General features: G+C 31.8%; 4 protein-coding genes and 2 long non-coding RNA genes across 12 annotated transcripts; 2 read left to right on the forward strand and 4 right to left on the reverse strand.

Annotated features, from left to right (window-relative positions):
• Nucleotides 1–1,728: 1,728 nt before the first annotated feature.
• On the reverse strand, nucleotides 1,729–4,293 carry LOC116402206. The gene is made up of 3 exons (XR_004214654.1): nucleotides 4,045–4,293; nucleotides 3,780–3,947; nucleotides 1,729–2,135 (listed from the first exon to the last, which is right to left on the reverse strand). It is a non-coding gene; the product is annotated as an uncharacterized LOC116402206 (long non-coding RNA).
• Nucleotides 4,294–5,065: 772 nt separating this feature from the next.
• On the forward strand, nucleotides 5,066–5,842 carry LOC101216278 (putative B3 domain-containing protein At2g27410). Its single transcript, XM_004152729.2, has one exon. The coding sequence runs from the start codon at nucleotides 5,066–5,068 to the stop codon at nucleotides 5,840–5,842; it is 777 nt and encodes a 258-aa protein (XP_004152777.2).
• Nucleotides 5,843–6,456: 614 nt separating this feature from the next.
• On the reverse strand, nucleotides 6,457–13,112 carry LOC101216999 (5'-nucleotidase domain-containing protein 4). Of its 4 annotated transcripts, none has more exons than XM_011651319.2 (17): nucleotides 12,413–13,112; nucleotides 12,160–12,192; nucleotides 10,747–11,063; nucleotides 10,439–10,516; nucleotides 10,091–10,311; nucleotides 9,502–9,594; nucleotides 9,201–9,284; nucleotides 9,011–9,127; nucleotides 8,244–8,349; nucleotides 8,106–8,168; nucleotides 7,951–8,004; nucleotides 7,678–7,735; nucleotides 7,511–7,587; nucleotides 7,306–7,376; nucleotides 7,138–7,198; nucleotides 6,990–7,049; nucleotides 6,457–6,884 (listed from the first exon to the last, which is right to left on the reverse strand). In XM_011651319.2, exons 1-17 carry the CDS (start codon nucleotides 12,546–12,548, stop codon nucleotides 6,699–6,701), a joined length of 1,815 nt encoding a protein of 604 aa, XP_011649621.1. In that variant the 5' UTR covers nucleotides 12,549–13,112; the 3' UTR covers nucleotides 6,457–6,698. The 4 variants fall into 4 exon arrangements, with proteins under 4 accessions (XP_011649621.1, XP_004152697.1, XP_011649622.1 ...); XM_004152649.3 differs by having other exon boundaries at nucleotides 10,747–11,066; XM_011651320.2 differs by lacking the exon at nucleotides 12,160–12,192 and having other exon boundaries at nucleotides 10,747–11,066.
• Nucleotides 13,113–18,154: 5,042 nt separating this feature from the next.
• Nucleotides 18,155–20,567, forward strand: LOC101216764. 2 transcript variants are annotated; one of them, XM_004152648.3, is made up of 6 exons: nucleotides 18,157–18,451; nucleotides 18,548–18,655; nucleotides 18,730–18,857; nucleotides 19,100–19,200; nucleotides 19,494–19,553; nucleotides 20,107–20,567. In XM_004152648.3, exons 1-6 carry the CDS (start codon nucleotides 18,238–18,240, stop codon nucleotides 20,189–20,191), a joined length of 696 nt encoding a protein of 231 aa, XP_004152696.1. In that variant the 5' UTR covers nucleotides 18,157–18,237; the 3' UTR covers nucleotides 20,192–20,567. The 2 variants fall into 2 exon arrangements, with proteins under 2 accessions (XP_031736936.1, XP_004152696.1); XM_031881076.1 differs by lacking the exon at nucleotides 20,107–20,567 and having other exon boundaries at nucleotides 18,155–18,451; nucleotides 19,100–19,195.
• A 370-nt stretch (nucleotides 20,568–20,937) lies between these two features.
• LOC116402108 lies at nucleotides 20,938–22,164 on the reverse strand. The gene is made up of 2 exons (XR_004214539.1): nucleotides 21,447–22,164; nucleotides 20,938–21,261 (listed from the first exon to the last, which is right to left on the reverse strand). It is a non-coding gene; the product is annotated as an uncharacterized LOC116402108 (long non-coding RNA).
• Nucleotides 22,165–22,300: 136 nt separating this feature from the next.
• LOC101216525 (sugar transporter ERD6-like 6) lies at nucleotides 22,301–27,280 on the reverse strand. Of its 3 annotated transcripts, none has more exons than XM_031881075.1 (19): nucleotides 27,160–27,280; nucleotides 26,650–26,891; nucleotides 26,300–26,362; nucleotides 26,128–26,217; nucleotides 25,971–26,030; nucleotides 25,818–25,883; nucleotides 25,673–25,738; nucleotides 25,493–25,568; nucleotides 25,011–25,075; nucleotides 24,828–24,920; nucleotides 24,617–24,697; nucleotides 24,436–24,520; nucleotides 24,154–24,200; nucleotides 24,008–24,070; nucleotides 23,872–23,931; nucleotides 23,714–23,779; nucleotides 23,574–23,633; nucleotides 23,285–23,399; nucleotides 22,301–22,630 (listed from the first exon to the last, which is right to left on the reverse strand). In XM_031881075.1, exons 2-19 carry the CDS (start codon nucleotides 26,839–26,841, stop codon nucleotides 22,518–22,520), a joined length of 1,461 nt encoding a protein of 486 aa, XP_031736935.1. In that variant the 5' UTR covers nucleotides 26,842–26,891; nucleotides 27,160–27,280; the 3' UTR covers nucleotides 22,301–22,517. The 3 variants fall into 3 exon arrangements, with proteins under 3 accessions (XP_031736935.1, XP_031736934.1, XP_004152695.1); XM_031881074.1 differs by lacking the exon at nucleotides 27,160–27,280 and adding an exon at nucleotides 27,001–27,019; XM_004152647.3 differs by lacking the exon at nucleotides 27,160–27,280 and having other exon boundaries at nucleotides 26,650–26,994.
• Nucleotides 27,281–27,883: the final 603 nt, after the last annotated feature.

The following is a 27,883-nucleotide window of genomic DNA, read 5'->3' on the forward strand; positions in this document are numbered from 1 at the left end:
CATTTGTTTGTGTTGTCCACGAAGTGATTTTAGTCTCTTTATTTTGATTGTACTAAAATAAAAAACAACGTTAAAGCCTTATATTGACTTTATTTTTTAAAAACAATTAATTCAAAGAAAAAAAAAGGGAATTTTAAAAGGATGAATTGTGATAAATAACAAATAATTGAAAACCACAGAGGATTTAATGGTTTTTTCTTTTAATTTAAGATATTTTAAATTTCCTTACTATATTTGGAAATGTTTTCTTAGAAAATAATTTTGTAAAATTTACTTTATTTTTCAAAGCATTAATTCAAATATATAAAAATGAACTATTTACAAAATATACAAAAGAAACTAAAGAAATTGAAGAATTTTAATATTATACTTTTAAAATAGTTTTAATATTTTGCTATTTTTTAAAAATACCCTTTAATAATATTTTAGAGATAAAAAAATTTATCCTCCAAAAAAATATAGTAATGTTTTAGGTAAAGCATTAAGAATGAATGAGTTTGAGTTTTGAGTTTAGGAAGAAGTATTAATTAATGAGAAAAACTTATATTGTTTTCCAGAATTGGAGGAGTCAAAGTCAATAAGGAATTTGAAAGAGAATCACAAACAAAAGGGATTTTGTATATATTTCGGAATCCTTATCATTCCACGTTCGTCGGGATGAGAATTTCCCCTCTTTTATCTTTTTCGAGTTGTTTTCCAAAATCATTTTCCTGTCTATTTGATAGCGATCATTTAAAATAAAAACAACACACATAATAACAACAACAATAATAGGCAAAATATAGAGATTAAAAAGGGAGTAAAATTCGTTATACCTTCAAAAGCACATGAAACAAGCACTTATATGTAAGTAAGAAAGAAGGGTATTGGTTGAATGGCAAGTTGAATGCAATGTGGGTCAGATCTCACTTTTAGATATGAGCTGGTTGAAGATGCAATGCTTAGCCTTTTCTCAACTAGTACTCTTCTGCCTTTCTTTTTTATGTGGAATCAAACCCAAAATCACTTCTAAGATTCTTCTTCCTTTGCTTTCCTTTGATCAAATGCTTTCACTTACAAAATAACCTTTCAAGAATCTAACCTTTCTTTTTTTTTTTTTATAAAGATATCTTTCACGAAAATATTGAATATAATGTTTGACGACAATTTTCCACTATCATGTTTGTTTTCTTGTAGTAATGTCATTTCTATCAATTACCGAACACAAACTTAGAGATAAGAGTACACACAGATATCAGTTAAACTAATCTTTTGTTGATATCAAAGGCATATATCAACAATTAAGATTTAAAAGTTTTTTCGATATCATTTTATAATAATGAATGAATTCAACGAAAAAGAAAAAAGGAAAAAAAAATTCAAAACAATCATTTGCCAAAAATAGTCCCTCAAGTTGGCTTGATTCCATATCTCATATATCTAAAAGATATATATATTGAAATAGTGATACATTTTATAAAAGTGATTCCAAATATATTCTCTTTTTCTTGGCCATGTCTCTTAAAGTTGGAAATGATTTATATATAACCAAACTTTGGTATATATATATATATATGTATTTTGTTGCCACATTGTTGATTTTTATTCTAAAACTTTCAATTCCATTAAATTGGATTCTAATTAATTAATGTTGCATTTTTCACCATAGTTTTTCTCTTTAAGTCATATCCACTTATTTCAATAATAAAAAAAAAAACTATATATTATTTTAATGAATTTACATAAATGGGACAGTATAATATAATTATGATTACACATAAAAATTTACAAAACTATTTTTTAAAAAATTAATAACATCCTCCGTCACCTTAATCTCTACCATCTCACCATTTGTGGTTGCAATAACCTTCTCCTCCACCACCCGAACATCTACTATGTGTGGCGTACGTCGCAGCCTCCTCCTCCTCCATTACCGGCTGAATCTCCACCCTCTCTCCCTCAACCATTGCAGTCTCCTCCTCTGCCACCCGATTGTGTCTACAACCACCGCCAACACAACAAACTCAAAACCAACTTGAGAGAAATCCCGAAACCAAAACGATGCGTAGAACAAAAGCAGGCGCTAGAAGGATCGAGCCACCCGTATCAATGCATGGTCGACAGAGAAGGGAGCGGTAATCCACAAACTCGAGTAGCTTCAAGCAAACAACATATATATACTCACAATCAAGGGAGAAGTGAAATGTAAAAAGATGTGACAGAAAGGATGAGATAGAGTATGAACTAATGAGTTAAGTTTGATGAGATGAGAAGGTTCATTGAAAGAGAAAAATATAATATGCATGGATAGAGCTACAGATTGTTGGATAAACCCTATTTTACTAAATTGGAATTTTTGCAATATAAAGAAGAATATGTGTAGAGCCAATCATATTATCTTAAGAAGATGATCATATACTAAAACCAATTGGTTGTTCTTGTTATTGGGAAATGTTCTTGTATGTCTGAAGCTCAAACAACTCAAATATTTTTGTGCTCAAACAAATACACTCATAGAACTGGGGTTAACAGATCATCCGACTTGTCTTACTTGCTTTGTGTAAGCAACTTCAACCCACCTCCGATCAAATCTTTGACCAGTGAGATGTCTCTGTTGTACTTCCTAATTACTCTTATCGACTACTTTGTTAGGAAGAATATGTTTTCTTTCTTAGAATTTGTAGTTTCATTAGGGTTCAATAAGAGAGATCTAAACTTTTGACCAACAAAGAATTATTGTGTTATTTAAATTTGTTAACATTTATTTATTATTTTTAATTTTCTTTTACATGGACTAATATCATGCCATTCAATTATCATCAATTTTATTGATTCTTAAACCCATCCATTCAAATTGTAAAGTCATATAAATAATTTCATGGTAAACGGTTGTTCAATTCTCTCATATCCTAACGTTAATTATAGTTTAGGTAGAATGACATACTCATACCCTAAATATGTTTAGGTTAAATCACCATGATTTTTCTAGTAATTAAAGGAAGATTCTCAAAACAAAGTTAGAAAAAGCAACAACTTCCATGAGGACAAAAGAAGAACAGCTACAATCAGTGTATAAATAAAATAAAATATGGATATGCAAGTGAAGTGTATAAATCAAAGCATATTGGTTATCAAACAAAAATGAGTCTTTTAGAGAAATGCCATGAAATTGCAAAAGGGACTAAAATTATATACATACAAGGACAACCAATAAATCTAATCATTCACTTTCAAGAAACTGTTGTGAAAATTTCTTTATCCTTTCTGCAAATCATCATTTTTCTGTTTTTGGAACCACACTTTTGCATCTTCATACATTATAATTTTAGTGAATGTGTTGTTATTGTGAACCCCAGTGGGTTTTTCATTTTCTTTTGTAAAAAGGAAAAAGCATTTAACATCATTTTTGGAAATGTTTGAAACTTTCCAGTTCATAATTTCATAAGTCCTTCAAGAAACGTAAGGGTCCCTTTTCTTTTCTTTTTTTCTTTCTTTCTTTTATCCCTTTCTCTTTTCAGTTGCCATTGTTTTGTAGCTTAAGGGACAGTCCAGCTCCTCTGTAGTAGTAAGTTAAAGGAAACTTACAAAGTATAAACCAAAAAAGAACGAAACAGTTATGATGATCAACGGCCAGAATCCTAAGAACAACGTTCCTCCAATTGTTAGCAAAATTTTAGCACGAGGGATCAAATGGTACAACAAATGTTAACCTAATAGGTAAAGTAGAACCAAAGGGAGAAGTCACAAAGCAACTTATGAACAAAGACCAAACTAAAAAGATAGTAATATTCCATCCTTACCAGGGCGTTAGAGACTTCGCTTAATCCACATTGCATCCAGTCCTTGGAACATATCACATATAATTACCGATCTAGCGAGTTTATTCACAAAAAATGGTTTAAATTTTGGAGTTCAGCTAGCAATCTTCTTCAAATTCGAATCCACATAGGGCAAAACCTCAGCCGCTCCTGCAATCGACAGTCATTACCACCAGTCTATGACCAACCATTATGTGAGTTAATGATCAATCCAACGAGAAATCAAGTAGAAAATGAAATCAATTACCAGGTCCGAGGAGACTGACGATGGAAGAAGGGAAAGGTTTGGTGTGAACAACAACAAACTTGAATGGGGAGTTAATAGAAGAGATTGGAACGAGGAGATGGTCTAAAGTTCACTCGAAAGCATGGTGGAGTTTCGACAGTCGTGAAGGAGAGCCGGAAGTGGAACTCGGCCGAAGGATGATCTGAAAAAAATTGGGGAAGGAGAAGAAGAAGGATCGTCGGTATGGAGAGAGAAAAAGAAAATTGGAGGGAAATAGATTTTTTGATTTGGGGAAAAAATAAAAGGAAGAAATAGATTTTTTTAAAAAAAGAGGAAAAATAACCTTATTTTTAGGATCATTTTTCAAGGATTTATTTTAACATTTGAAAAACGTAATATCCTTTTGTTTTATTTTAATTTTTAAAAATAAAGTAAGATCTTCTTCAAATGTTAATCTTTGACTGAAGTAAAATATTTTTCTAAAGATTTTATTTTAATCTTTGAAAAAAAAGTAAGATCTTCTTGAAGAGTTTTATTTTAAATTTTTAAAAAATATGACAAAGTCCAAAATATTTATACGGTTTAATTTTTTAGAACAATAACTTTTTAAAATAATTTTGAAAACAAATTTTTTTGAAAATTTATCTATAAATTACATATTAAAATATTATTATTGAGGGGACTTTCAATATCTTATCTAAAATGTATATCTTTTTCAAACGATTTAAATATTTCTAAAAAATATTTTAAAAAATCTGCTATTTTTGCGAACTTTTTTTTTTTTTCTAATTGAAAAGATAACCATTTTCTAAATTGTTATTTCCGTTTGCTTCCCGCCATATGAAGGAAACAGAAGATTTTTTTAAAAAATAAGAACTGCGAGATTATAGTTTGCGTTTCCGATTCCGAAGTGGAATTTCTATGGGATTATATTTTTACGAATACCCAATTCCTAATTGAAACTTGAAAACGAACCTTTATATAATACAACTCTGATTTCACTTTCATCTTTCAAACGAACCAAGCATTCGATTGTTCAACAATGGAATCCAAACGCGATGTCTTCGAGACTTTAGATCTTATCTCATTGTTCGCTTCTGATCCAGCAACGGATGGAAGCTCTTCTGAGACTCAAACTCCTGAGAATGATACGGAATCGCAGCTGTCGAGCGAGAAGAGGAATAACCCTTCTGGGTCTGATGATGCGCCAAGGACGGAGACGCGAAAACGAAAGGCGAGGGAGAAGAGTAATAATAACAATTCTCCTGGGTCGTCTGGTCGTAGGCCGAAGAAGGAGAGGCGAAAAGACGTAGTGTTTTCGAAGACGATTGAGATGCCACAGATGCTGAGAGATCGGATTGAAGAATTGGGTGGCTTTAACATCCAATTTGCGACTCAAAAGAGACTGCAAGACACTGACATGAACAAGAACCACGGTCGATTACTGATTCCTTTTAAAAAACTGGTGAATGATTTTGCATCAGAAGAGGAGAAGAGGCTGTTGAAGCAACATGATCAAGAGGATTTGAAAAACAAGAATGGAATGACAGTGTTGATAATTGATCCTCAGTTAAGAAACAGACAGATTGGGCTGAAAATGTGGAAGGTTGGGCAACACGAAAGCTATTGTCTGATGTCAAAGTGGAATTTGTTTGTCAAAGAGAATTCACTCGAAAGTGGAGATTACATCCAACTTTGGAGTTTTAGATCAGATAACGCTTTTATAGTTGGGCATGAAGCTCAACTGCCTATCAACTCCAATCTTTGCTTCGCTTTCGTTAAACTTGACATCTCGGAGGGAATTTTTAAATTTATTTGATGTAATTAATCTGTAAAGGATTCACTTCATTCAATTATTAATAGCATTAATTGTTCAATTGTTAATAGCATTAATAGTAAAATAACATTCTGTTAAATGTTCGATAATTTTTATAATTTTTTAATAGATTTAAACTTTTCTAGCCGAATTCGTTTATAGTTTAGATAAATGATTTTAAAAAATAGCCAAATATATTAAAATATTTACAAATTTTAGCAAAATTTTGATACTTTATATAAAAACATATAATTGCTAATTTTGTTACATATTTTAAATATTTTATCAAATTTGTTATTTTTGATAATTTTATCTGTAAGCGTAGTAGTTATTTAGGAACGTCACGATCGGACAAATAAACTCATTCAATTAACAATTTCATAAAAGTCTTTTTAGAGCATATTAGAAAGTGATTTTATAATTTCAATCATAATATAACACATATACTTGCAAAAGATTGGATGTAATTCGTACTTTGAATCCCACACTTATTTACTTTATTTTGAATTCTGCAAAATTAATAATACTCATATTTCTGTCTAACAATTTCACCTCAATCGTTCATTTTATAAGTAATAATAATAATAAACAGCCATAATTTGTGTTATTCTTTAAAAAAAACTAGAAAATAAATTCTTTTTATTTCTAGATTTTTTTTTACATAATTTTAGAAACAAAAAATTAAGAATAGTGACCAAATAGAAGGCAAACAGACATTACAGGACTAAAGTTGTATTGAAATGGCGTAAGTGCAACTATGTACTAGAATTTTAACTAATTATATATTCCTCTGTTTTGAGGAATTTATGAAGACACAGATTGGTTGATTTTTTTTTTTAAGAAAAAAAAAAAACTATTTTCACAAAGGAATGATGCCAAATTCATGGGGCATAAAATCTTCACTTGGCCTGTAGTATTTATCTGGGGAATATAGGCTCAAGTTGGTCACTTGGCTGCTGTAAAGGCAAGCAAATCTCTCTACTTGATGAGCAAATCTAGAGTTTTGATATCCAGTCTTCATCAGTTGTCCCCAAACCCCATGAAACTGCCATATTTGTAGAGGAAATGAACCTTTTTAAGTTTCTTGAAAATTTTGAAACATTATACAAATACTCTAATTCTGAAAGAACATGCTCCATGCCGTCCGTACCTTTCGATGACATTCCCGTAGAGCATCTTGATGACTCAACCGCACTTGTTCTCGTTCACCCTGTAAAACGAACCAAGTCAAGCTTCGTTTACATGAGTGCCTACCCTATTAGTTTTAGAGTTGAATTATGATGATTATTGAGCATCACCTCTAACTGATGTAGTTCAGTAGATAATCTGTCCTTGTCATCAGCCTCAATATCTTCAAATCTATAACAAAAAAATTATTACATTTCAATCTAGGTGAGATCAGCACACGGCAGGATAAAGACAGAAGAGCATAGAACAAAATGAGGAAAAAAGTCCAGAAAAAGTACTTGAGAGACCACTTCAAATGATGTATTTGGTCTTCAATGGCATCCCGCTCGTTTCTTAATTGTTGAAGTTGCTGCACAAGGTTGACGTGTACATGTTACATTACTTAAAGCGAGGAATTCACGAGTTGAACTATTCCATTTTTGTTTCTTTTAAACAATAAATATAGTTTTGCATAGTTGCTGATAAAAAAACAGAGTTGAAAACCTTGCGGGTCTTCCTCAACTCCCATAAGAGCTCGACCTCCCTTTCAAGCTCTGGAACAACAAGCATAGTCCTCCATCCTGCCAAATCACCAAGCAACGAATGATAAATGCTTATAACATAACACTAATAACAGAGTAACAATTTTGGAAAAAATGTGGGTGGAATACCAAGAGCCTTTTTGCTTCGTAATATATCTCCATAGATGTGATCTCCAACATAAAGAACCTTAAAAGAAACAAAAAAGAGAAAAGGGTTAAAAAAGAAGTTGTGGCGAAGTATCAATATTCAAATAGAAAGGTTATGAAACAAAATAGCCGTAAGCTTGGATCTGCCGGGACAGAAGAGAAAACCATTACGACTTATTATGCAAACTATCATCTTTTCCCCCCCTTTTCTTTCCAACACATACCGTATCACTACTAGATAAAGTAAGAGTTTACCTGTGAACTCGATTCAATGGAAAGAAGTTTGTGCAGATGCCTGACATTGCCTCCCTGGAAGAATGCATGTTAAAGGCAATCTAAGTATCATATTGGGGGTATATCTTGTCAAAAAGATTTTAACATGACAGAAGGCAGAAGGTTCCATCCCATACCTGAAAAACTCTGCAAGATTTACTTAACTTTGTAGGTGACAAAGCTATTGACGCCATTCCCACCTTCATTGATGAATTAAGGTTAAATTAAAACCATAAACAAAATGCATCTGATGATAACAAACTTACGCAGCTAACCTGAGGCATTGGCGAACCATTATCAGTATTAAGTAGCATTCCAGACTTTGCTTCAACCTCAAATAGATTAGCACGGTTGTCATCATGAAAGAAACCTGGTTTAGCACTGTTTTTACAAATAATTTTTCAGGAAAAAGATCCAAGGAAATGAGAAATCTAAATAGACGTTGGTACTAGACCAATTCAGTGCTTGGCTCCGCTATTGTAGTTGCAAAAGAAAAAGACATCTAAACAGTACAACACCTTGCTACTGTTTCAACTGTACAAAAATCCAGTCACAACACGACATCATACCTCCATTTCATCCCCTTTTGAAACAATGGCTAAGATGGAATTTTCTTACATAGACTACGTAATTCAGTTCCCTCTCGAATAAAAGTTAAATAACCAAATAAAAACAATGAAATAATGAAGCAAGAATCACGAGACAGAAGACAACAATCAAATAGTTTCAATATTTTGTCTCCTCATAAATAAATCCAGTTCCCAAATCAGGCTAACGGTATTCATATTTATGTCTTGTTTTATCGGAACATAAGTTCCAAACATAAAAATATATCAAGATAGACCAAATTTAAAAAGCCATTAAATAATGAAGCAAAACTCAAGAGACAGAAAACAAGAATGCAATATCTTCAAGAAAAAACGTGTCAACATTTGAATTTCACTCCACAATTTTGATCAGTAAACAATAACTGTCAACATATTTATACTGAACTATTAACCATGGGCATAGATGAATTTATATTAGGATGTTAGAGGACAACCTGCCAGTGATAACAACATCGAAGTACTGAAGCCAATCAAAATTGCACTTCTGATCACCATCTGGTGTAGAAGAATTACAAAGGAAGTTCATCACAACGTTTGTATAGTCCCATAAGCTGCAATCAATATCGAACCCTTAGGAACTACTGTATATGGGATGACAATAGTAATACTTTGAAACTAATGTACCTGTTTGTCACCAAGAAAGTAGAACGGCCTGAATCTCTAAGCATTTTAAGCATGGGCAAAATTGTTGTATCTACATTGATATATCTAAGAAGGCAATGCCCCAAAGTAGGGGGAAAGAAGATGTTAGTTCATGATTGACAATAAGAAAATCAGCATTACAGATACCAAGTTCAAGTGCAAAACCCCCCACGAAAGAAAGAATCAAGAAAGATTTCGAGTCACTATTACAAAACTAAAAAAGTCTATATTATTTGATCACTCAAGAAATTCTCACTAAGAGATTCAACCTTTGCATCCTCACCTTTCGGGATCTTTTGCAACCATTTGCTTTAAGGTTCCATCACGGTGACACAAATCTACAGCAGCCCTAACATCTTTATACATCCGAGCATAACTGGGAGAACCAAAAAAGAAACAATGCAGAGCAACTAAACATATCACAATCAAGATAATACCACAAACCATAAACAATTTCACAACAATACAGATTAGATTAAATGGCTATGAACCACACTTCACGATGGACATATAAACCAGTATAAAAAACAACAAAATTAAGCTCTACTATTTTGATGTGGCAAAAAAATCTCACAAAATTAAACACTAGATTAAATGCTTTAGATCCACGACCTAACATGCTTGAAAGTTTCAGGTTTAAATTTTTTTATATGGGAAGATCTTAATTTATTACCTTTAAGATTGGCCTAAAAACCATATTTGTCTGTGTTCGTAATCCAAACATTTTTTGATTAATTTGGTTTAATAAAATCCAGCATCCTATAACTTATGAAAGAAAACAAACTTTTAAAAAACTATGGCCAGATTATTGAGTCGATATTCAAAAATAAAATAAAAGAAGTAAAAAGTGCCAAGGCAGAACGAATTCCTACTCAATATCTTCTGGAACTTTGTCTGGATTATTATCCTTGAAGTCAACCAGTTGAGCAAACAAGTAGGCTTCCGCAAGTGAAAAAAGGGTATCAATAAGAGCATAGTCAGGTTCATCAAAAGAATCCCGTACTAAAGTATTTCCATAGGTATCAACTTTATCATCCTTGGACAACTCTTTGAAACCATGGTAAGCCACTTTGACGTACTTGTGCCTATCCATCTATACACAGACACTATGTCAGTCATTCTAGCCATTACATTTCAATTGGAAATAAGTACAGGTGAAAATAAAACTAGGGTGTAGGAAAAACCATAGGAAGAATGCAATAATGAAAGAGTAGAGTCACCTTCAATATGTTGCCTCTCCTTTTATCAAGAACCAAACCTCTGACCATGTATTTCCAGTCAAATGACCAATTCAGCAACTGTATAAGGTCAATATACTCTTAACCAATGAATAAATATTGCTACATCTCGTATTTAAAGAAAACAAAATGAACTAAAGGAAGTAAAGATACATTTAAGTTGCAACAACTGAATAAAAAGAAGTCACCGACATTCACCAACAAAATCTTAACATTAAAGTTAAAGTCCGGAAAGTGGAAGATGAGCAGCTAATTAAAAAAATTAATTTAAGTTACAAAAAGTAACAAACCTCTTCAGAATATCCCAAATCATAAACCAACTTTCTTATTGTGCCTTCATATGCGAGGGACTCAAAAGTTTCCGGCTTGTATTGTGCCAACGTGTAATCCATGTCAAACCCCACGGCAACAATATTTTTCATATTCAAAGATCTATTGCAAAAGATCTGCTTTCCGATATCAATTTTGCATTCTTCTGCTGATGACCATATGCATGGCTCCTGGCCATCCTCAACGTGGGTAACATCAAGAGAATGTGTTCTCTTGTCCTTCAAAACAGTCCCAAGGTTCTCACCCATGGCATCAATAGGACGCAACTGATTTAATCCTGCTATGGTAGTTAACAGAAAAGGGAAACTACGAGCTTCAAATTGAGATCTAATAAACAGTCCAAAATTTACTCTGTGATTTAATATAAACCAACAAAGTATCAGAACATAGATGTATAAAAAAAACTAATAATTTTTCATATTGAAGTCCCGACTCTGGAAGTCAATACTGCCAAATAGATTATAGATCCTGTACGAGACAAACCCATAATCGAACCCAAAAGACAGACATTCAAAATTACTCTCCTGTCCCCTAATATAAAACTTGTTCACGAAATAACAGTAATCTGACTTCCTAAGCACAAATATTTTCTAGCTATTAGGGGAAAGAGCCAATTTACTGTTAGTGGAAACATTTTCTATCAGCTTAGTTGCTTATCAAAGTACACAAATTCAAGCAGTCAATTCCCTCTCAGCTTTCAGAACCTCTCTACAATCGATAGTAATCTCTAATGCAAGAAGAAGATATTGTTGCAAAGAAAAGAAAAGAGAGAAGCTAAGCACAAGGTTCCAACAACACCAGACTTGAGTGATTCAACAATTCACACCTACATCCAACATGAGAACTGAGAAGCAGTCAGGATCCCTTTCTACATTAATCTTGGAGTGGAGAAATGACGCAAGATGGTCGTGCATTCTTATACATTTCTTTCAAAATTATTCAGATATTGAAATAACCAATTTTGCCAACTAACTCCTCTCCTCTTCTTTCCTGTGGACGGTCTGAATTAGCTTCAGGTTTTAAATCAAATCGACAATCAAAAAACACAAATCTTCTCTCCCGCAGAAAGCCAAGCCTTAATTCCTTACTCCTACTCTAAATGGTCAAATATAAACCAAACCGAACCAAACTCCATATCCAACACACATCCAAAATTCAACTCTCTCAAACAAGAAAAGAAAAAGCCCTTTCAGTGTCTTTAAAATATCCCACTCAAGAACACTGGCGAATGCATCCCAAACCTGCAGTTTCCAATTCTTGAATATTTTGTCAACTAAATGATCAAACTATTCCCCAAGAAAAAGGTGAATACACATATACATCAATTCAATCTTGATGTACACACAAACATACAAACACAAAGGGACACATACCTGAGAGATGAAAGAGCAAACTGAACGACGAACCTGAATCAGAAAGGTGCTAAATCCTCAAAAAGCAACACTAGAATGTTAATTACAACAGACCAACGTACGGACAATGAAGGTCGAGAAAACAGAGCAATAAACCAAAGGAAAATTAATGACACGTTTCAATTTGACCCAATTTATAAATGCCCCACATACATACAACAAACATGGCAGTTAAGCTCAATCTTGGAAAGAAAAGAAGAAGAAAAAGACAAACCTAGGGTATGAATCCTTTTGGGTTTGCGGATAAAGGAATTGGGAATTCCCAGAAAACCTGGGGAGGATAAAGGATATGTGAATTCGAGCGAGAATAAGGAGAGGCAAAAGGAAACCTGTCTCCTGGGAATTCGCATGGTGCATTTAAATAGGCATTTGGGGAAAGAGAGAGTTAAAAATGAAAGGGGAAGATTAAAGAAAAAGGAAAGGGGAGAATCAGATTCCGAAATGGACGCGACAGATGTTGGATTAGGAGTTGTGGCATTTGGGAAATTGATGAGAAACAACAAATCTAAATTCCCAATATACCGAAATTAAGAGAGCAGTGGAAGTTGAATTTGTAGAGGGAATTATTCGAACCCAGGATCAAATTGGTTGGGAAAATGGAATCGTACACCTAACTTTTTGATTCCCTATTCACCGGGAAAATGTGCTTTGATTGCTCCGGTCCGGTTGCGGAACTTGAAGCATCTTCGAAGAAGGATTGTGGGTTTTCGCCACGTGGAACTTGCTTACAAGAGAGAGATTGTGGTTGACGATTACTGTTTGATGGGATGGCGCCGATCAGTTTCGCCGATGAAGATGGTGGACAATAGATGGCGAAGATTTAACCTCCATTTTTCATTTTCCTTTTTCCTTTTTCTTTTTTTCTCTCCTCATCGCTTTCTCAACGAGAAACTGTCGCAGTGCATAATTCTGGCGGGTAAATATTGTTCGTCGCTTCCCCCTCCTTTTTTAACCCTTTCTTTTATTTTCTTACTCTTTAAATATTTTTCTAATTATATATTTTAAACGCCTATTTTCAAATTTACACAAATGTTTGTACAAATTTTATTATTTCTTACCCAATTTACTTTTTACTTCTTTCATAATCATTTTATTTTTTTAATTAACTATATTTCTTATCTTAATTAAGTACAGAGTTATTAACCAAAATTTAAAAAATTAAAAATTAAAAGCAACATTTTTTTAGTTTAAAAAATAGACTTTGTTCTTTTAGACTATGGTTAAAGTATATATAACAATTCAAAATTTTAAGGCAGAAAGTAATATTTATAATGACTTTTATTTATATAAAAAAATCAAATAAAATATAAAATTTTATTATAAAAATTCAGAATATTTTACCTTTTACCTTTCTTTCAATTTTTTTTAAATATAAAAAACTGATAAACGTAACAAAAACTCTTTAAAATAAAATCGGAGTAAATATTTTTTCAAATATTCTATTTTTGATAATTTATTTTTGTCAAATATTCTATTTATTACCATTTCTTTGTTTTATTATTTAATTTCTACATTTCTAGATCTTTACCTTAGTCTTAATTTTCTTTAACTAAATCCTGAGAAATTAATGCCAGTAATTAACATGAAATTTGTCTAACATACTGCCCAACTTTATTCTACACATCATACTTTAATAATACTTTTTTTCTTCCATGCTTATTGTATCATGAGTTAGCTTAATTTGTTGTTCGAGTTGTTTTTCGTGAAAATATACTTTATTTCATTTTTACTTTTTCTAAATTAGTGAAATTCAAAACGAGTATATAAATTGTAACAACTAAAAGTTTGAAGGATTCAAGTTTGTCATATATCATATCACTTAAATTAATCCCAAAACTTCATTTCTTTTGGTAGTATAACAAATATAGAGAAAATTAATAGGTACTCATATTAAAACTGTTGTTGTTATTTTATGGAAGTGATTTTAATATTAATCAAAAACTCCATATAACCATCTAAGTCAAGGAGAAAAATTCAATACTAATATCCAATTTAGTGATAATTTCATAATTTGGTACTAATTTAAGAAATTTTATTTTAAGAAAACTCATGTAAAATTAATAAAAGCATATTATTAAGTACCTAATGCATACCAAATGTACATATTAAATTAACTAAAACAAGTAAACAAACAAAATGTGCACTTCCAATAAGTACCTAAACTTCATCTATTAATAAATAAACTATGCACGTTTTACGTTTATTCTTTAAAATAATCAATAGTATCCAAAAAAGTCATATTTAAAAAGTATTCTCAAATAAGAAAATAATATTGTTGATTGATATATATATATACACACAAATTATCTATAATAATATAATGTTATTAATTAATATTGTTATTTTTAATTGCTTGAATGTGATAGTTGTAAATTATATTCTATCTCATCTGATATAAAATGGAATATTAACATTTATACTAATTTTATCATTTGATTTTTTAACATATCCATGTTCTACCCTCTATCTTAATAATTAATTTAAAAATTACTTTTGAAGTAGGTTATTAACCTTACATTTTAATTAATATATCGCAATATTTCAAAAAAATACGAGGTAACAAGTTTGTATAAAATTAATGAACGTTGAAAGATATTGATACTAATAGACTTTTATTAATAATATTATTGATAAAAGTTTTTAAATATTTGTTATAGATATATCCGAAATATAAATAAATGGTTATTGATAGTTGATTTTAAATTATGGTTTGGAAAATTACTCGAAATATTAAAAGAAAGATAGATTATTCAAGAATAATAAAATTACAAACTATTTTCACTTTATGTCGAAAATCACTAAATAAAACAAAATTTTATTACACTTTAACTCGATTTTGCCGTAAATGATAAATAATTTGTTCATTTTATCATTTTTTACAATTCCTCCATAAAATAGGTAAGAATTTTAAATTTTATCAATATCTATCCACATCGCTAATAGATAATGATGGACAATTATATCACTAACACATTTCAAATTTTATAATTCTTTTTATAAATATTGGTTCGATTTGGTATATTAATTTTTTTTTAAAGTTAATTGACTTTGTAATAATTAATTACGAATTTTTAAACTAAAAATTCAATTAATTTTTGCAACTCTTTTCAACTAGTAGCAATAATAGAATCCAAATAACTTTGGGACTCTTTTCAACTACCAAAGAGCTATCATATACTATATTCCTTCTTTTACAAAGATTGGAGTATCTTATTCTTAGTTTGTTCCTCTTTCATTTTATTCTTTCAAAGTTTATAAAAATCATATAAAAAAACAAAATTAAACTATAATCTTTAGGAGAAAAATACATAAATATTCCATTTTTAATCTACTACTACATGTGTCATTAAACATGTTATTTCAATCGTCGACCGTTAATCTAATAACGTGAATACGTTGAATATGAAAAGTTTTGGTGAGAATCAATAGTTTTCTTAATTTAATTATAATTAATAATGGAAGTTTTTGATAATTATTTCAATTTGTTGTTTTTAAATCTTTGTTTATTAAAAAGAAAAACCATCCATGTTTCATAGTTTATTTTGTTTTCAAAAAACAAAATGTAATTTTTTTAATACTTGTTTTCTCTTTTTCATTATTTTAAAAACAAGTCTACTGTTTAAAAAACAAATAAATGATCAAAAATACCCTAAGAGATATTTCAGTATTTTATTTGTAATATTATGTTCTGAATACTTAGATATATATCCCATCGAATCTTATAAAGTGTTTTCACTCTAAAATCTATCAATAAATCAAAACATGCAATTTAAGAGAAATCAACATCTCTAACAATACGGTAAATAAACGCCAATGCTTTACTTATTTAGATTATTGAAAATAGTATTAATTTAAAAGGAAACAAATTAATATGTATTTTAAAACTAGTTTTATATTAAATATAAGATTGGAATCAATCTATAACATATATTAAAAACTAAAACTATATAACAATTTATTTTCTAGAAAAATTATAAATTAAGTAAAACATGTAAATCGTGGATGTATTACATTATTTTTAAGACTATGAAAATATACTATTACCAATTTCTCGAATTAAAAAAATCACAGGTCTCTACTTTTATGGGTGTGTGTGTTTAAAATAAAATTCCATTAGGACTATAGGACCATGTAGATCTAAACATGTGATGCATGTGTGAGATGTAATTTGTTTAATCTTCATTCTATTTATTAATCGTGATATATAATAGATATGGTTTTAATTACCTCTCGACTTTATTTAGTTGAACGAATAAAGTTAATAAAAAAATTTGTATATTCTATAGAAAAAAAAGGTCCATATTTAAATGGTGTGTTATTACATTTATGAAAATTCTCGATCGAAATTCTAAAATTTCAATAACCTTAGAATTTTGACGAGGGATAATTTTGTTCTTTCAACGTGCTACATTTTTTAGTCTCTTGTATTGATCTACTCAATTTATGACTTAAATTGAATTCGAAAAAAATACACAAAAAAATCAACCTATACGTGTTTAGGAAGCAACATATTGTTTTTATTCTCATTCATACATCTTTTAATTAAATTTTTACAATCGTTTCACCTCAAAATCGAATTGATGTGAATTTTATTTACTCAACTATCCACTATCCAAAACTTTCCATCTCACATATTGTGACCTAAAAAAAATCTTAAACTTAAATTATTTTATAATTTATAATTTTTATTTGTAAAGTTTTCACAATGTCGTTTTACTTAATAGAAACAAGTTGTGAGAAATATTTACCATTCGAAAACAGAAAAACGAAGTTTTTAAGGAAATTGCAATGGATTACTATTTTAGCAATAATAATTAAGGATATAACAATATTTTTAAAAAATTGCAAATATAGCAAAACTATTACTGATAGACTTGTATCGCTGATAGACTTCATATGATATATCAGTGATAGACCAATATTTGCAACATGGTCTATCGGTGATAAACTTATATCATTGATAGAATTTGACAATTTTTGCTATATTTGTAAATTTTTTAAAATTGTGCTATATACTTAATTAATTTGAATTTAATTGCTTAATTTGCAACTATCCCACGTTTTTATATAGAGAAATGTCTCGAAAAAATGACAGATGTATAGAACCTTAAAACGAGATGCTGTTTTTTCAGTTCTCTTAAAATGAAATATATTCCAAACATATATGTCATACTTCCTTACTTCGACATGTACAAATATCTAAATTTGCTATTAATTTTATATAGTCAGTTTTAGTTTATAAATTTCATTAATTAATAATTAACAATTTGATTAGTTTTTATAAAATCTTCAAATTTATCGCGAGATTATCCTAAACTCGGACCCCAATATACAAAACATTGCTTGTGTAACAAAATAAACTCCAACAATTGTTGTGTTTAGTAAAATTAATTATGAATAAAATAATTAAAATCACCTTTTTAAGTAACGTCAAAACATCATTCACAAAAGTCTATTCTCTAGTTTTTTTTTAAAAAAAATACTATATTCTACTAGAACCATATGCCTATTCCAAAAAGATTCACACTCACTTTTAAGTAATTAAACTTCATTTTTTATATTTGATATTTTCTCAAACTTCGAAAGCTTTGAATCAAACAAATGGGGTATAATAAGTATTTTTCTTTACTACTTTTTTTATGGATGGTAAATTAATACTTTCTTAAAAGACTTATTTAAAAATAATACTATAATGGTAATGTTTCAAAAATATAAATTAATTAATAAAAAATAAAATTTTAACAAAATATTTACATTGATATGGAAGAATAATTTTGCTACAAATATTTTAATTTATTGTGCTATTTTTAAGAAAAATACTAAATTTTACTAATACAAAATTAAAATTAAAATGATATAACTAATAAAAATTATAAAAAATAAAATGATAAAATATTTAAAACTTTTGATTTTATTATAAAGTTTAAAGATTTAAAATATATTAATTAAATGGAAGGGCGGGGTGGATTAAAAGGATATTTTATTTTTTCAGAGGGAAAAGAATATCCTTCGTTGCATTAATCATCGCCGTTCTCCACCATGACAACAATCGGATTCCGCCTTATCTCGGTTTCTGCCGCCGTTTCACCACCTTCTCAAAGTCCGAACAATGATCAATTTCAAGAATGCCAACCGCTGCGCCATCAACTTCCGATTACTACATCTCGTAGAGGCCTCACCATGCTCTCATTTATCTCTGCGGTGCCGTCTCTCTTTCTTCCCGCTCCCGCCAGTGCTTTCGATATCGGCATTTGTAAGCACTAATCAACCGCAATCTTGATTCGTTAATTGCTTCGTTTTCTGTTCTTTATTTTGTTGTTGGAACCCTAGTTTATCGGTTTGTTTGCAGCAGGACCAAAGGATTGGTTGAAGGAGCAGAAGAAGAAGGCCTCCAAATTCCTCTTGGCACCAATTGAGGCCTCCAGAGACAGCCTTCAAGCAGTTTACCTTTTGCTTTGTAAGTCTTTCGCCGTCTCTTGTTTCTCCTTTATCTCATCTTTCGGTATTTTCTTACATTGCATCCGGTTGCAGCCAACGATTCCGATTACTCAAGTAAGGATATGGAGGATGTTCAAAGACTGCTCAAGTCGGCTGCAAGGGATTGCGTTTTGAAGGACAGGAATTCGTTTGTTCAATTCCAAGCGAGCACTGGAGTCGAGGTTCAATCTCACAGTGTTGCTTGTGTTTCTCTTTGTATTCGTTCTAAATTCCTTTTGTTTGTAAACCAGGAATTATCCAAATATAATGTGAAATTCAAACTATTATTTTAGCATCCCATGCTGCCATTCGTAGAATCTTTTGAACTTAATCAACATTGAACAAGGTTAGATTAGATATGTTGAAACGTTTTTCCAATATCCTAGCTTGAATGTTCTTTGGTTTCAACTTTTGAATTCCGCAGGTCTGTACATTCCAATTGATTGTGAAAAATGCAGCCTCCTTGCTTGGAAACAGAGATCCTATAAAACTAGAAGCTGAAAGTCTATTAAAAGATCTTGTAAGGTAACCTTCCTATCATTTCTTGATGCCTATTATATCATTTCTTCAATTGGATGGTGCTTTGATTTTGATAAGTAATAGTTACCTGTTTGATCGTCTAGTTTAGAAGGTAAGCTGCTTATCGTTCATTTGTTCAGTGGACGGTAAGAATAAGGGTCACCCTTTCTAAGGGTTATTGGATAAAAAAGTTCCAACAAAATTGAAGAGCTTTGTTATATCCTCTTTTCCAATAATCGAACAGTCATTACTTCAGTTTTTTTATTGCCATTGTAATATTTTCTCGCTTTATGATGCAGCTCTTTCACATCTCTGAACAGTCTTACATATGAAACTGATATTCAAGTCAATTCCAATAGGTATGTAAATCCTCATTTGAAGGCCTAAATACAGTTTGTCTTGAACAGCTGTCACATCTCAAATCAATATATCTTGATGGACAAATACTATTACTTAGTAATTAGATTATCCAAAATGTTTTCTTCCACATGACAAGGCTGCTGGATGGTGATCCATTTTTCCAATTTAGGCGGCCAAGTTTAGGTGGTCCATTTTCTTTGATTACATGACTTACATAAATTTCAAGACTAATGTGAAATGGTAGAGAAATGAAACTAGAAATGGATTCTACGGGAAATTGTACTTTGGCTGTGCATAATTGAAACATGCAATATCTTCCTAGAGGGTAGCAATGCTGTAATATTGAAGAAGCCATGGAAGTGATGGAATTGTAGTTTTGTTTGAAGACCATTACATCCATGCAACTCAGATACAATACTCTGCTTACTTACTTTAACGGAAGCCCTTTCATTTTGCTTTATATATTTGATATTGTAGGGAACTGTTCTTCCGAATTTACTATTTAGGTACAAAAAATTGTTTACTTATATATTTATTATTGTTTTGTTGCAGACAAAAAGTACTGGATGCACTGAATGATACCATGACTTCCCTCGACAAATTTGAGAAGGGTATTAAGGATTGTCTTGAAATTTAACTCCAATTAACTTTTTTTGTAATTATATTTTTCTTGTCTAAACAAGCAACAACTAGATGAAACCAAAAGCAAAGCTTTTAAGCTCAATCTCAGTTAGCTTCTTGCTAAATCTAGTGATTTTAAAGTTGAGTGCGAACACACACACCTATATCACACAATTAAATCTAAATGTGCTTATGGGTGCTTGATGTGTATATTCATATTTAGTTTGGAATAATTATATATGTTGAGAATCTGGGATTGTAATTCTTTGATTTTCATTTCTTTTCCAAGCTACGCTATTTAGATATTTGGGGGTAAACTCATTCGTTTGTTACAGTCGTTATTTATCATTGAACTTATAAAGGTAAAGACATTTCCTTTATGATTGCGCCCAGAACACCATTATCCTTTGTGATTATTGGCTCATTCTTTCAATGCTTTCCCTGCTACTCTCTCTTGCTGCATGGCCGTGATACATAAAAAAATAAAACATATGAAATAATTACTTCACAATGATTTGCCATTTCGTGATGTAATTTTTTTCACTTGTTGCAAATGATCGAGTTGTTAAAATCATTTGCCTGTTGAATAATGTAGCTAAGAGATTCCCAATTAGTTATTGCAAGTCCAATGTCATGATCTCTTGCAACAAAATATGTTCTTCATAGGTTATACAACTCTGTCCTTGGCCGTTCAATTTTCTATGCCCTTCTCATTAATTTTGTGGACCCTATTTGAGGAAAGATATTTGTATAGATGATTTATTTTTACAACCAGAAATGTGAATTAGTGGAAAATAATTATAATCTACCTACAGAAAACACAATTTAGGTCCAAGTTGTGTTTTTTCTAATTGCATAGTTTACAGATGATATGTACTATAATTACACGAGTATGACCACCTCTGATATGGAGTGATGTAGAAACCATGGACTTATAATTTGACATCCTTTCCATGGAACTTTTATAATGAAGCATGAAGTAGGTAGAGGTGGCGTCTGACCTCCATCCAGCCTACTCAGAGATTTTCATCTTAGTTGCGGATTGTCTTTCTATGGGACGGGTGGTAGCTGAGGTGAACCAGAAGCCTGCACCAAATTCAAGCAGGAGCAAGGTTTTCCATTATATTAGGACTTGTTTTGCTAGAAGTATAACAAGGTCGTTATTTGTGCTATTTTGGCTATGGCTAGCATCCAGTTGTAACCCATCTACTATGTTTTGTAATGCAGCATGAACTCTAATAAATGCGGCGCCTTGGAGTTGAAATACCAACCTTCATCAAGGAGAATGACCTGTGACTATCTACTATTGAAGAATGTTAGAGCACCTTCAATTTATGGAATCGAACCAGAGGGCACAAACAACAAGAATCAGTGTAGAAATCTCTTTAGGGTTGTTGCTTCTATCTTTTTTTTAGCTTCTCATGAAGGTTTCTCAAGCATGCCGCTTCGCCTAGTGTTATCACATGGTTCCAAAGTGCTCTTCCAGCTGCCATTCGACACTCCAAGCGTTGGAGGTAATCCCGTATTTAGCCTCAAGTCTAGTATGGACTTCAAGTACACTGTCGTCCAACAACGCATCTGGAAGCTTTAGCTTAGACCAGAGTCGTCTGGTAAGTAATTATCTTTATCACTCGTAGTTCTATTTTAAAACTCTGTTAGAATTTGATAAGAAATAGGGAAGTAGATAATGCATTCTGTTTTTGTAGGAAAAAGGCGTGCGAGAGAGAAAACGGAGCAGAATTTTATGGGATGAGGAAAGAAATCCACACACAACCAACTTGAAGTTGGACGATTACGTTACAGGTACCTTTGGTGAATATTTTGATTTTTATTGGTTTCTAAATTTTGTTTAATTTTTTGGAATGTTTTTAAAAAACCGACTAAAATTTGTAATCTAAAAAAAAGGAAGTTTTGGATTTTGACGAAGAACCCAACTTTTTTACCCAATATCAATTTTGTAACTCACAAATTAGAAAAAAGAAGGATTTTTTGTTGTTCGTTTAGTTAAGTGGTAATTAGCATACGCCCCCCCATGTCATAATTCAAAAGCCCCATGCTCCACATTTATTTTAATTTAAAAAGAAACATTTTTGAAGTTGAAAATGTCAAATGTATACAGTGCAGCGAAGAAAAACAAGAAATACATAAAATAGAATTTAATGTAATAAAATAATATAAACAATTATTGGCCAAAGAGTTGCAAAAACAGATTGCAAAAATATGGAATGATGAAAGAGCCAAAGAGGAGACTTGTTGTTTGATGCTTGCAAAATGAGAACGGAAGCAGACCATGCCCTTCTCTTCCTAACTAATAAATCAAATAGGAAAAGAAAAGAAAGGATTCATCTAAAGGAAAATTGGATTTCTTCAAGGGTCCTGCCTTTGGTCTCAGGAACCCAAAGTGTAACAAATAGCACCATGAAAGCAGTCACCACCAAGTAAATTGTGAATGTTCCTGCAAAGCCCATAAGCTTAAACGGTTAGATTTACACTCACTATTTCTATTATCTAACATCCATGAGTGTTCTTGCACACTTCAACTATTCAAAATAACTTGTAGAAAGTTGTTTTATCAGTTGCATCTTCTTCTTTTGGCCTACTAAATTAGTTTCATGCATATTCATGGTTAACAATGGTGGATCCAAAAGTTTTCTATGTACAATGGTGCATATGACATAGCAAAAATTCTAACAGAAGGGGCTTTCGTGAGTTGTAAGTTAATGTTACTTCTCTAATGTGAATTTACATGTTTGATTTTTCTTTTTTAATGGAACCCAATATATGAAGAGTAGTTAACATCCATGGAGAGAGATGACAAAATCCTATGACCTGTGAGTTCAAATGAAACTTTTGTGCTAAAAAATGTTTAATTTTGTAAATACGTACATATATATAATATTACTTCCAAAGAAAAGTTAATTTTGTAGATAGGTACATAAATATAAATTACTTCCCTTTTTCTCTCTTTAGTTCTCCGTGGCTAGTACATCAAATTAGGATGTCTTAGTTGATGTAATACTCAATTTGACGGTTGATATTGCATTACTAAAATTCAAATCCAGTCACATTAAATCGCCACTAGACCCAAAAACTTGAGAGAGAATCATACCTCCGCTGCTCCATTGTAAGAGCAGGTTCGCTGACATTGTGACTGCCCATGCGCTAAACCAATTGGCTAGTGTTGCTATACTACCAGCAAGACCCTTGATATTCACAGGAAGAATCTGCACCCCAACAACATATAATTTAGCTTAAAGTTGATAGAGAATTTTGTAGCTTATGTTCTGAATAAGTATATTTCTATTAATCTCTAAACCATGCTGATTACAAGGTTTTGTGATTTTACAGTGGAAGAGAAAAAATAAACAGATGAAGGAGAGATATTATAACGAGCATACCTCAGACATTATGATCCATGGAATTGCTCCAACACCCAGAGAGAAAGTGACAACCATGGCCTGAAAAAAGATATCTCCTATTGACTCATATGATCAAACTTTTGGAACTAATTTTTAATGATGTGTAAACTTGGACATACCACAACTCCAACTACCGACACGATCCCCGCTATACTATACAAACTGGAATCCTCAGAGACAGCGTCCTGACATCAATTTTTCAACACAGCAAAGCTTTTAGATGCATTGCACTAAGACCTTGAGGCTAAGAAAGAATCAAAATAAAGAACTAGTTTACCTTCAGAAAGAATGCCACAGCAACAATCAAAAGGCTAAGAGTCATTCCAACAGAGGAGATCTGAAATAAAATTATAAGATAATTAACAAAGACGTATGGTAATTAAAAGAATCAAGAATGACAACATGGAACTCACAATAAGTAGAAGACGACGTCCGGCTCGGTCGATCACCCACGTTGTAACTGCAGTGGCAACAACCTAAAAAACATACAAGTCGTTGCTGAAAAGCAGAGTTCAGATAGAGCAAATCAATCACTAAGCACATCGATTTTAGATTGTACCTGGATAGCGCCAAGGCCAAATGTAGCTGCATTACTTGAGGTAATACCTGTTTGAAAATTTGATTGCGAAGAGTCATTTGATGCTAAAAATTGGGCGGAGTTTATATTTTTCTCTTCTCTATTTATTTTGACTTTTTGACAAGAATACTATTTTTTCTTTTCGAAATCATAGATATATAAGAGTGCCTCAAAAGAAAAATAAAAAAACTAAGATGGACAAATAGCAAAAGAAAAAAATGATTTAAACCAAATACTTAATGCAGGGAAGATATATTTAGTTACCGGCGGATGCAAAGATGGTACTGGAGTAGAATAAAACGCCATTAATTCCACTCAGTTGCTGCAGGATAAGTAATCCTATGCCAATCTGAATAATGTGGTAGAGAGAGCTGGAAAAGTAAGTTCCTGAATTCTATGCTTAATATGAATACATATTTAAATTGAATCTTCAAAATCTCCGTACCGATAAAGGCAACCAGTATCTTCTCTGCTTCAGATCAGCAAATCTAATAGTTCTTCTTCTGTTGGCTGAAGCTACAGATCTCTGCATCATGTAAGCCGGAAGAAGTTCTTTGAATCAATGGTGTTACATGGTAACAAATATACATACTTTCCATGGTTCTGCATGAATAAACAGGACTAAACGAATTCATTGGATTATCATGTGTATTCACCTTGATTTCATTTACTTCAACGGTAATATCTGTGTCAAACCCACGAAGAACTTGCAAAGATGTTTCAAACTCCTCTGTCATTCCCATCTTTGCCTAAAAGTTGATAGAAGATATATAAAAAAAAACTGTAAGAAATAAAATTTAGATTTATCGAGTTGAAGATATCAATGTCACGACTTTTACCAGCCATCTTGGAGATTCTGGGATGAAAAACAATCCAGGTATCAATATTGTACAAGGCAAAATTCCTGCAAAAGAAGTTTGTACTTTCTGATGTCAAAGAGGAAAGGGTGGTTAAATGTTAATGATGCCTGGACAGGATCACACAAATTCATGACATTTTATCACAGCATGGGATTAGAAACTGTTCAACACAACCATCATACACTCTGTGAAGAACTTTCTAACATCACCTCACACCAAAAATCCGATGCTTATATATATAGGTTCTTCATCAACTCCACGCTTTAAATGAAGGTTCTTTACTGAAGTAGTAAGTAGGGCTGGAGCCGTATGCAATTAGAAAATAGCCAAGCACCCTCCGCATCCCACAACTTCATTTTAGGTACAATATTACATAACCTCTTTAACCCTTGGCTATTATTTATAAGCACAATTTCTAGGGTTCCAATGTCATTTCATTAAGATAATTATAGATAACTTACCTAATACTGCAAGTATTCTCCATGGTACGAATAGTCCCAGCAGATAAGACAGCATTATTCCCAAGGTAACAGATAGCTACATCACAAAAGGTGAAAGTAGCTAAGTTGAGAGGTGGTTAGAATTAAAATGTTTACCAATCCCAAGACCAATTCACAGAACAAACACCAAATATGTCCAACCTGATTGACTGAACCAAGACTTCCTCTCAAGTTTTGGGGTGAAATTTCAGCAATATAAACGGGGACCTAGAATAGAAGATAGAGTGCCCATCAGTAAAAGTACAAAATCTGAGATTATGTAGCTGAAATTAATGTCGCACCGCACCGTATAAGAGATTATTCCCACGCCAAAACCTTCCAGTAACCTCCCCATGTAAAGGAAAGACGAATCCTACATAAACAACAAAAATTGGTTATATATAGTATATGTTGCCAGTGGAAGAGTATCCGTTACAAAATGAATCTCTTTTAAACTAACTTTTGCAAATGATATAGCAAGCCAGCCTATGATATTGGGAATTGCAGCAATCATTAAGGCCTGAAATTAAGCACATAAAAAGTAGGATTAAACCATCCAAATAGAAGAAAACTTTCAGCAAAACAAATTAAAGCAAGAATCAATGAACCAACATTACCCCTTTCCGGCCAATATACTCAGCCAACTGACCGCTGGTTATGGCCCCAACCATAGCACCAACATTGCTTAAAGAACCAAATAAAGAATACTGTTTCATGAATCAGGTCAGACGTGATTGTAGTTCACAAATGTAGAATGAAAAAGGAAAATACAAGATAACAGAGACATACCTCTGAGACAGTAAGTCCAAGATCCCGAGTTATTGCCAATTGGGTCGGTGATGAATACCCTCCCTGCAAAGTCAATACTTACTCTGAATGTTTCTTCAACTCAATCAACAATTCGCAACGAATTTCAGAGTTACCCCAACAAGCACAAATCTAATTGACATAACCGATCACAACAGAAATGCTCTTCTCTATCTGATCTTTTAGTTCATTCTAGTTTTTTCCATTGAAAAACTCAAACCCAGTAACTGAAAAACGAACTAGTAAACTTCCAATAATCCAGTACCCAAAAAATCCCGAGTCAATCTCTCTCAAAGATTTGGAAAATAAGACTGAAAAAGGTAGTTAGTTACCGTGAAACCAAACTGGATAGGGCCCAAAGCAACGATGAGAACACAAGCAACAACAGAGATGGAGTTATCACGAATAGCCTGAGACGAACCCATCAAACTGGATTGTCTGGAACCCATTCGATACCAACTCCCCGTGTGCAGAAATGGCTTCCTGATGTCCCTCCCATCTTCACTATCATCCCTGAAGCTCATCCTCTTGAACAAAGATCAATCGTAATCAAACCCCCAACCTGGCGCGCGATCTGCTTGTACAAATGCCACAACCAAATAACAAATTATATAGCTACCGAAAAGAAAGAAGAAAACAGCGGATATACATAAACTTCCCAGAGCAAGATATTCCCCAATTACCCACAAATCTAATTATGTTGCTTCAATTTTTCTCTAAAAAAATTAGGCCACAAACGGACAGATTCACCAAAAACCAAACATCAATCAATACGTATAAAAATACAGATAGAGATATATATAAAATTTGTGGGCTCGTTTTCATTTTCTACTGGGCCATGCCTTCTCAGTATCATCGTGGTGACTGGTAGGCAATTTGGCGAATTCAATCGAATCTCAGGTTGTTGTGGTACAGCTTGCGCTATAAAATTATTTGTTCTTTGAGCTTTGGGAATCGATTTGGTTTGAACTTATTACCACGTTTTTAAGCTGCATCCTTACTTAATTCCAGAAATGTAAGCTAAAATTCGAGTGATCACATGGTTCTTAGAAATGAATTAGCTTTCTCATTCATTAGCCATACATAATCTAACCCTTCAGTTACTAATTTAGTCTATCGATAATCTGTGAATGAGTTGGTTCAACTTTCAGTTCTCTGTAGGGTAGATTTTTCAATTTTCATAAATTCAAAGAATTTAAATGTTAGTTTATGGAACTCTCTGCCCTTATAGAAGTTTTTGGTTATTTTCTTAAGAAAAATAGCTAATTTTCTTTGTATCTCTCACAATCATTTGTATTTTTTAGTTGAATTGTTTAATTTTTAACTTAATTTTTTTTTATAGAAAAATGGTAAAAAATAGCAAATTTGACAAAATATTTATATTTTATCCATAACAAACATGTGATAAACAGTGATATTGATAGTGAAGGATATTATTACTCATAGTTGATAAAATCTAAAAATTTAGCTATTTTTAAAAATATCATTTTTATAAAACAAAATTATTTTTTTTAGTTTCCAGAATTTAGTAGAAAAAATAGATAAAAAAAAAAGGGGAAGAAGCAA

This window comes from Cucumis sativus, chromosome 2 (assembly GCF_000004075.3).
Source record: "Cucumis sativus cultivar 9930 chromosome 2, Cucumber_9930_V3, whole genome shotgun sequence".
Classification (NCBI taxonomy): Eukaryota; Viridiplantae; Streptophyta; class Magnoliopsida; order Cucurbitales; family Cucurbitaceae; genus Cucumis; species Cucumis sativus.

Excerpts from the sequence above, each read along its gene's own strand:
- LOC101216764 (XM_004152648.3), top strand. The coding sequence starts at position 18,238 with ATGACAACAATCGGATTCCGCCTTATCTCGGTTTCTGCCGCCGTTTCA. Across the intron at positions 19,201-19,493 it reads CTATTAAAAGATCTTGTAAG|CTCTTTCACATCTCTGAACA; the intron begins GTAACCTTCCTA and ends TTTATGATGCAG. Across the intron at positions 19,554-20,106 it reads ATTCAAGTCAATTCCAATAG|ACAAAAAGTACTGGATGCAC; the intron begins GTATGTAAATCC and ends GTTTTGTTGCAG.
- LOC101216999 (XM_004152649.3), bottom strand. The coding sequence starts at position 12,548 with ATGCGAATTCCCAGGAGACAGGTTTCCTTTTGCCTCTCCTTATTCTCG. Across the intron at positions 9,128-9,200 it reads ACTTTCTTGGTGACAAACAG|CTTATGGGACTATACAAACG; the intron begins GTACATTAGTTT and ends TATTGATTGCAG. Across the intron at positions 7,199-7,305 it reads CATTTGAAGTGGTCTCTCAA|ATTTGAAGATATTGAGGCTG; the intron begins GTACTTTTTCTG and ends TTTTTGTTATAG.
- LOC101216525 (XM_031881075.1), bottom strand. The coding sequence starts at position 26,841 with ATGAGCTTCAGGGATGATAGTGAAGATGGGAGGGACATCAGGAAGCCA. Across the intron at positions 26,031-26,127 it reads AGTATATTGGCCGGAAAGGG|GCCTTAATGATTGCTGCAAT; the intron begins GTAATGTTGGTT and ends GCTTAATTTCAG. Across the intron at positions 24,201-24,435 it reads TACCATCTTTGCATCCGCCG|GTATTACCTCAAGTAATGCA; the intron begins GTAACTAAATAT and ends ATTTTCAAACAG.
- LOC101216278 (XM_004152729.2), top strand. The coding sequence starts at position 5,066 with ATGGAATCCAAACGCGATGTCTTCGAGACTTTAGATCTTATCTCATTG.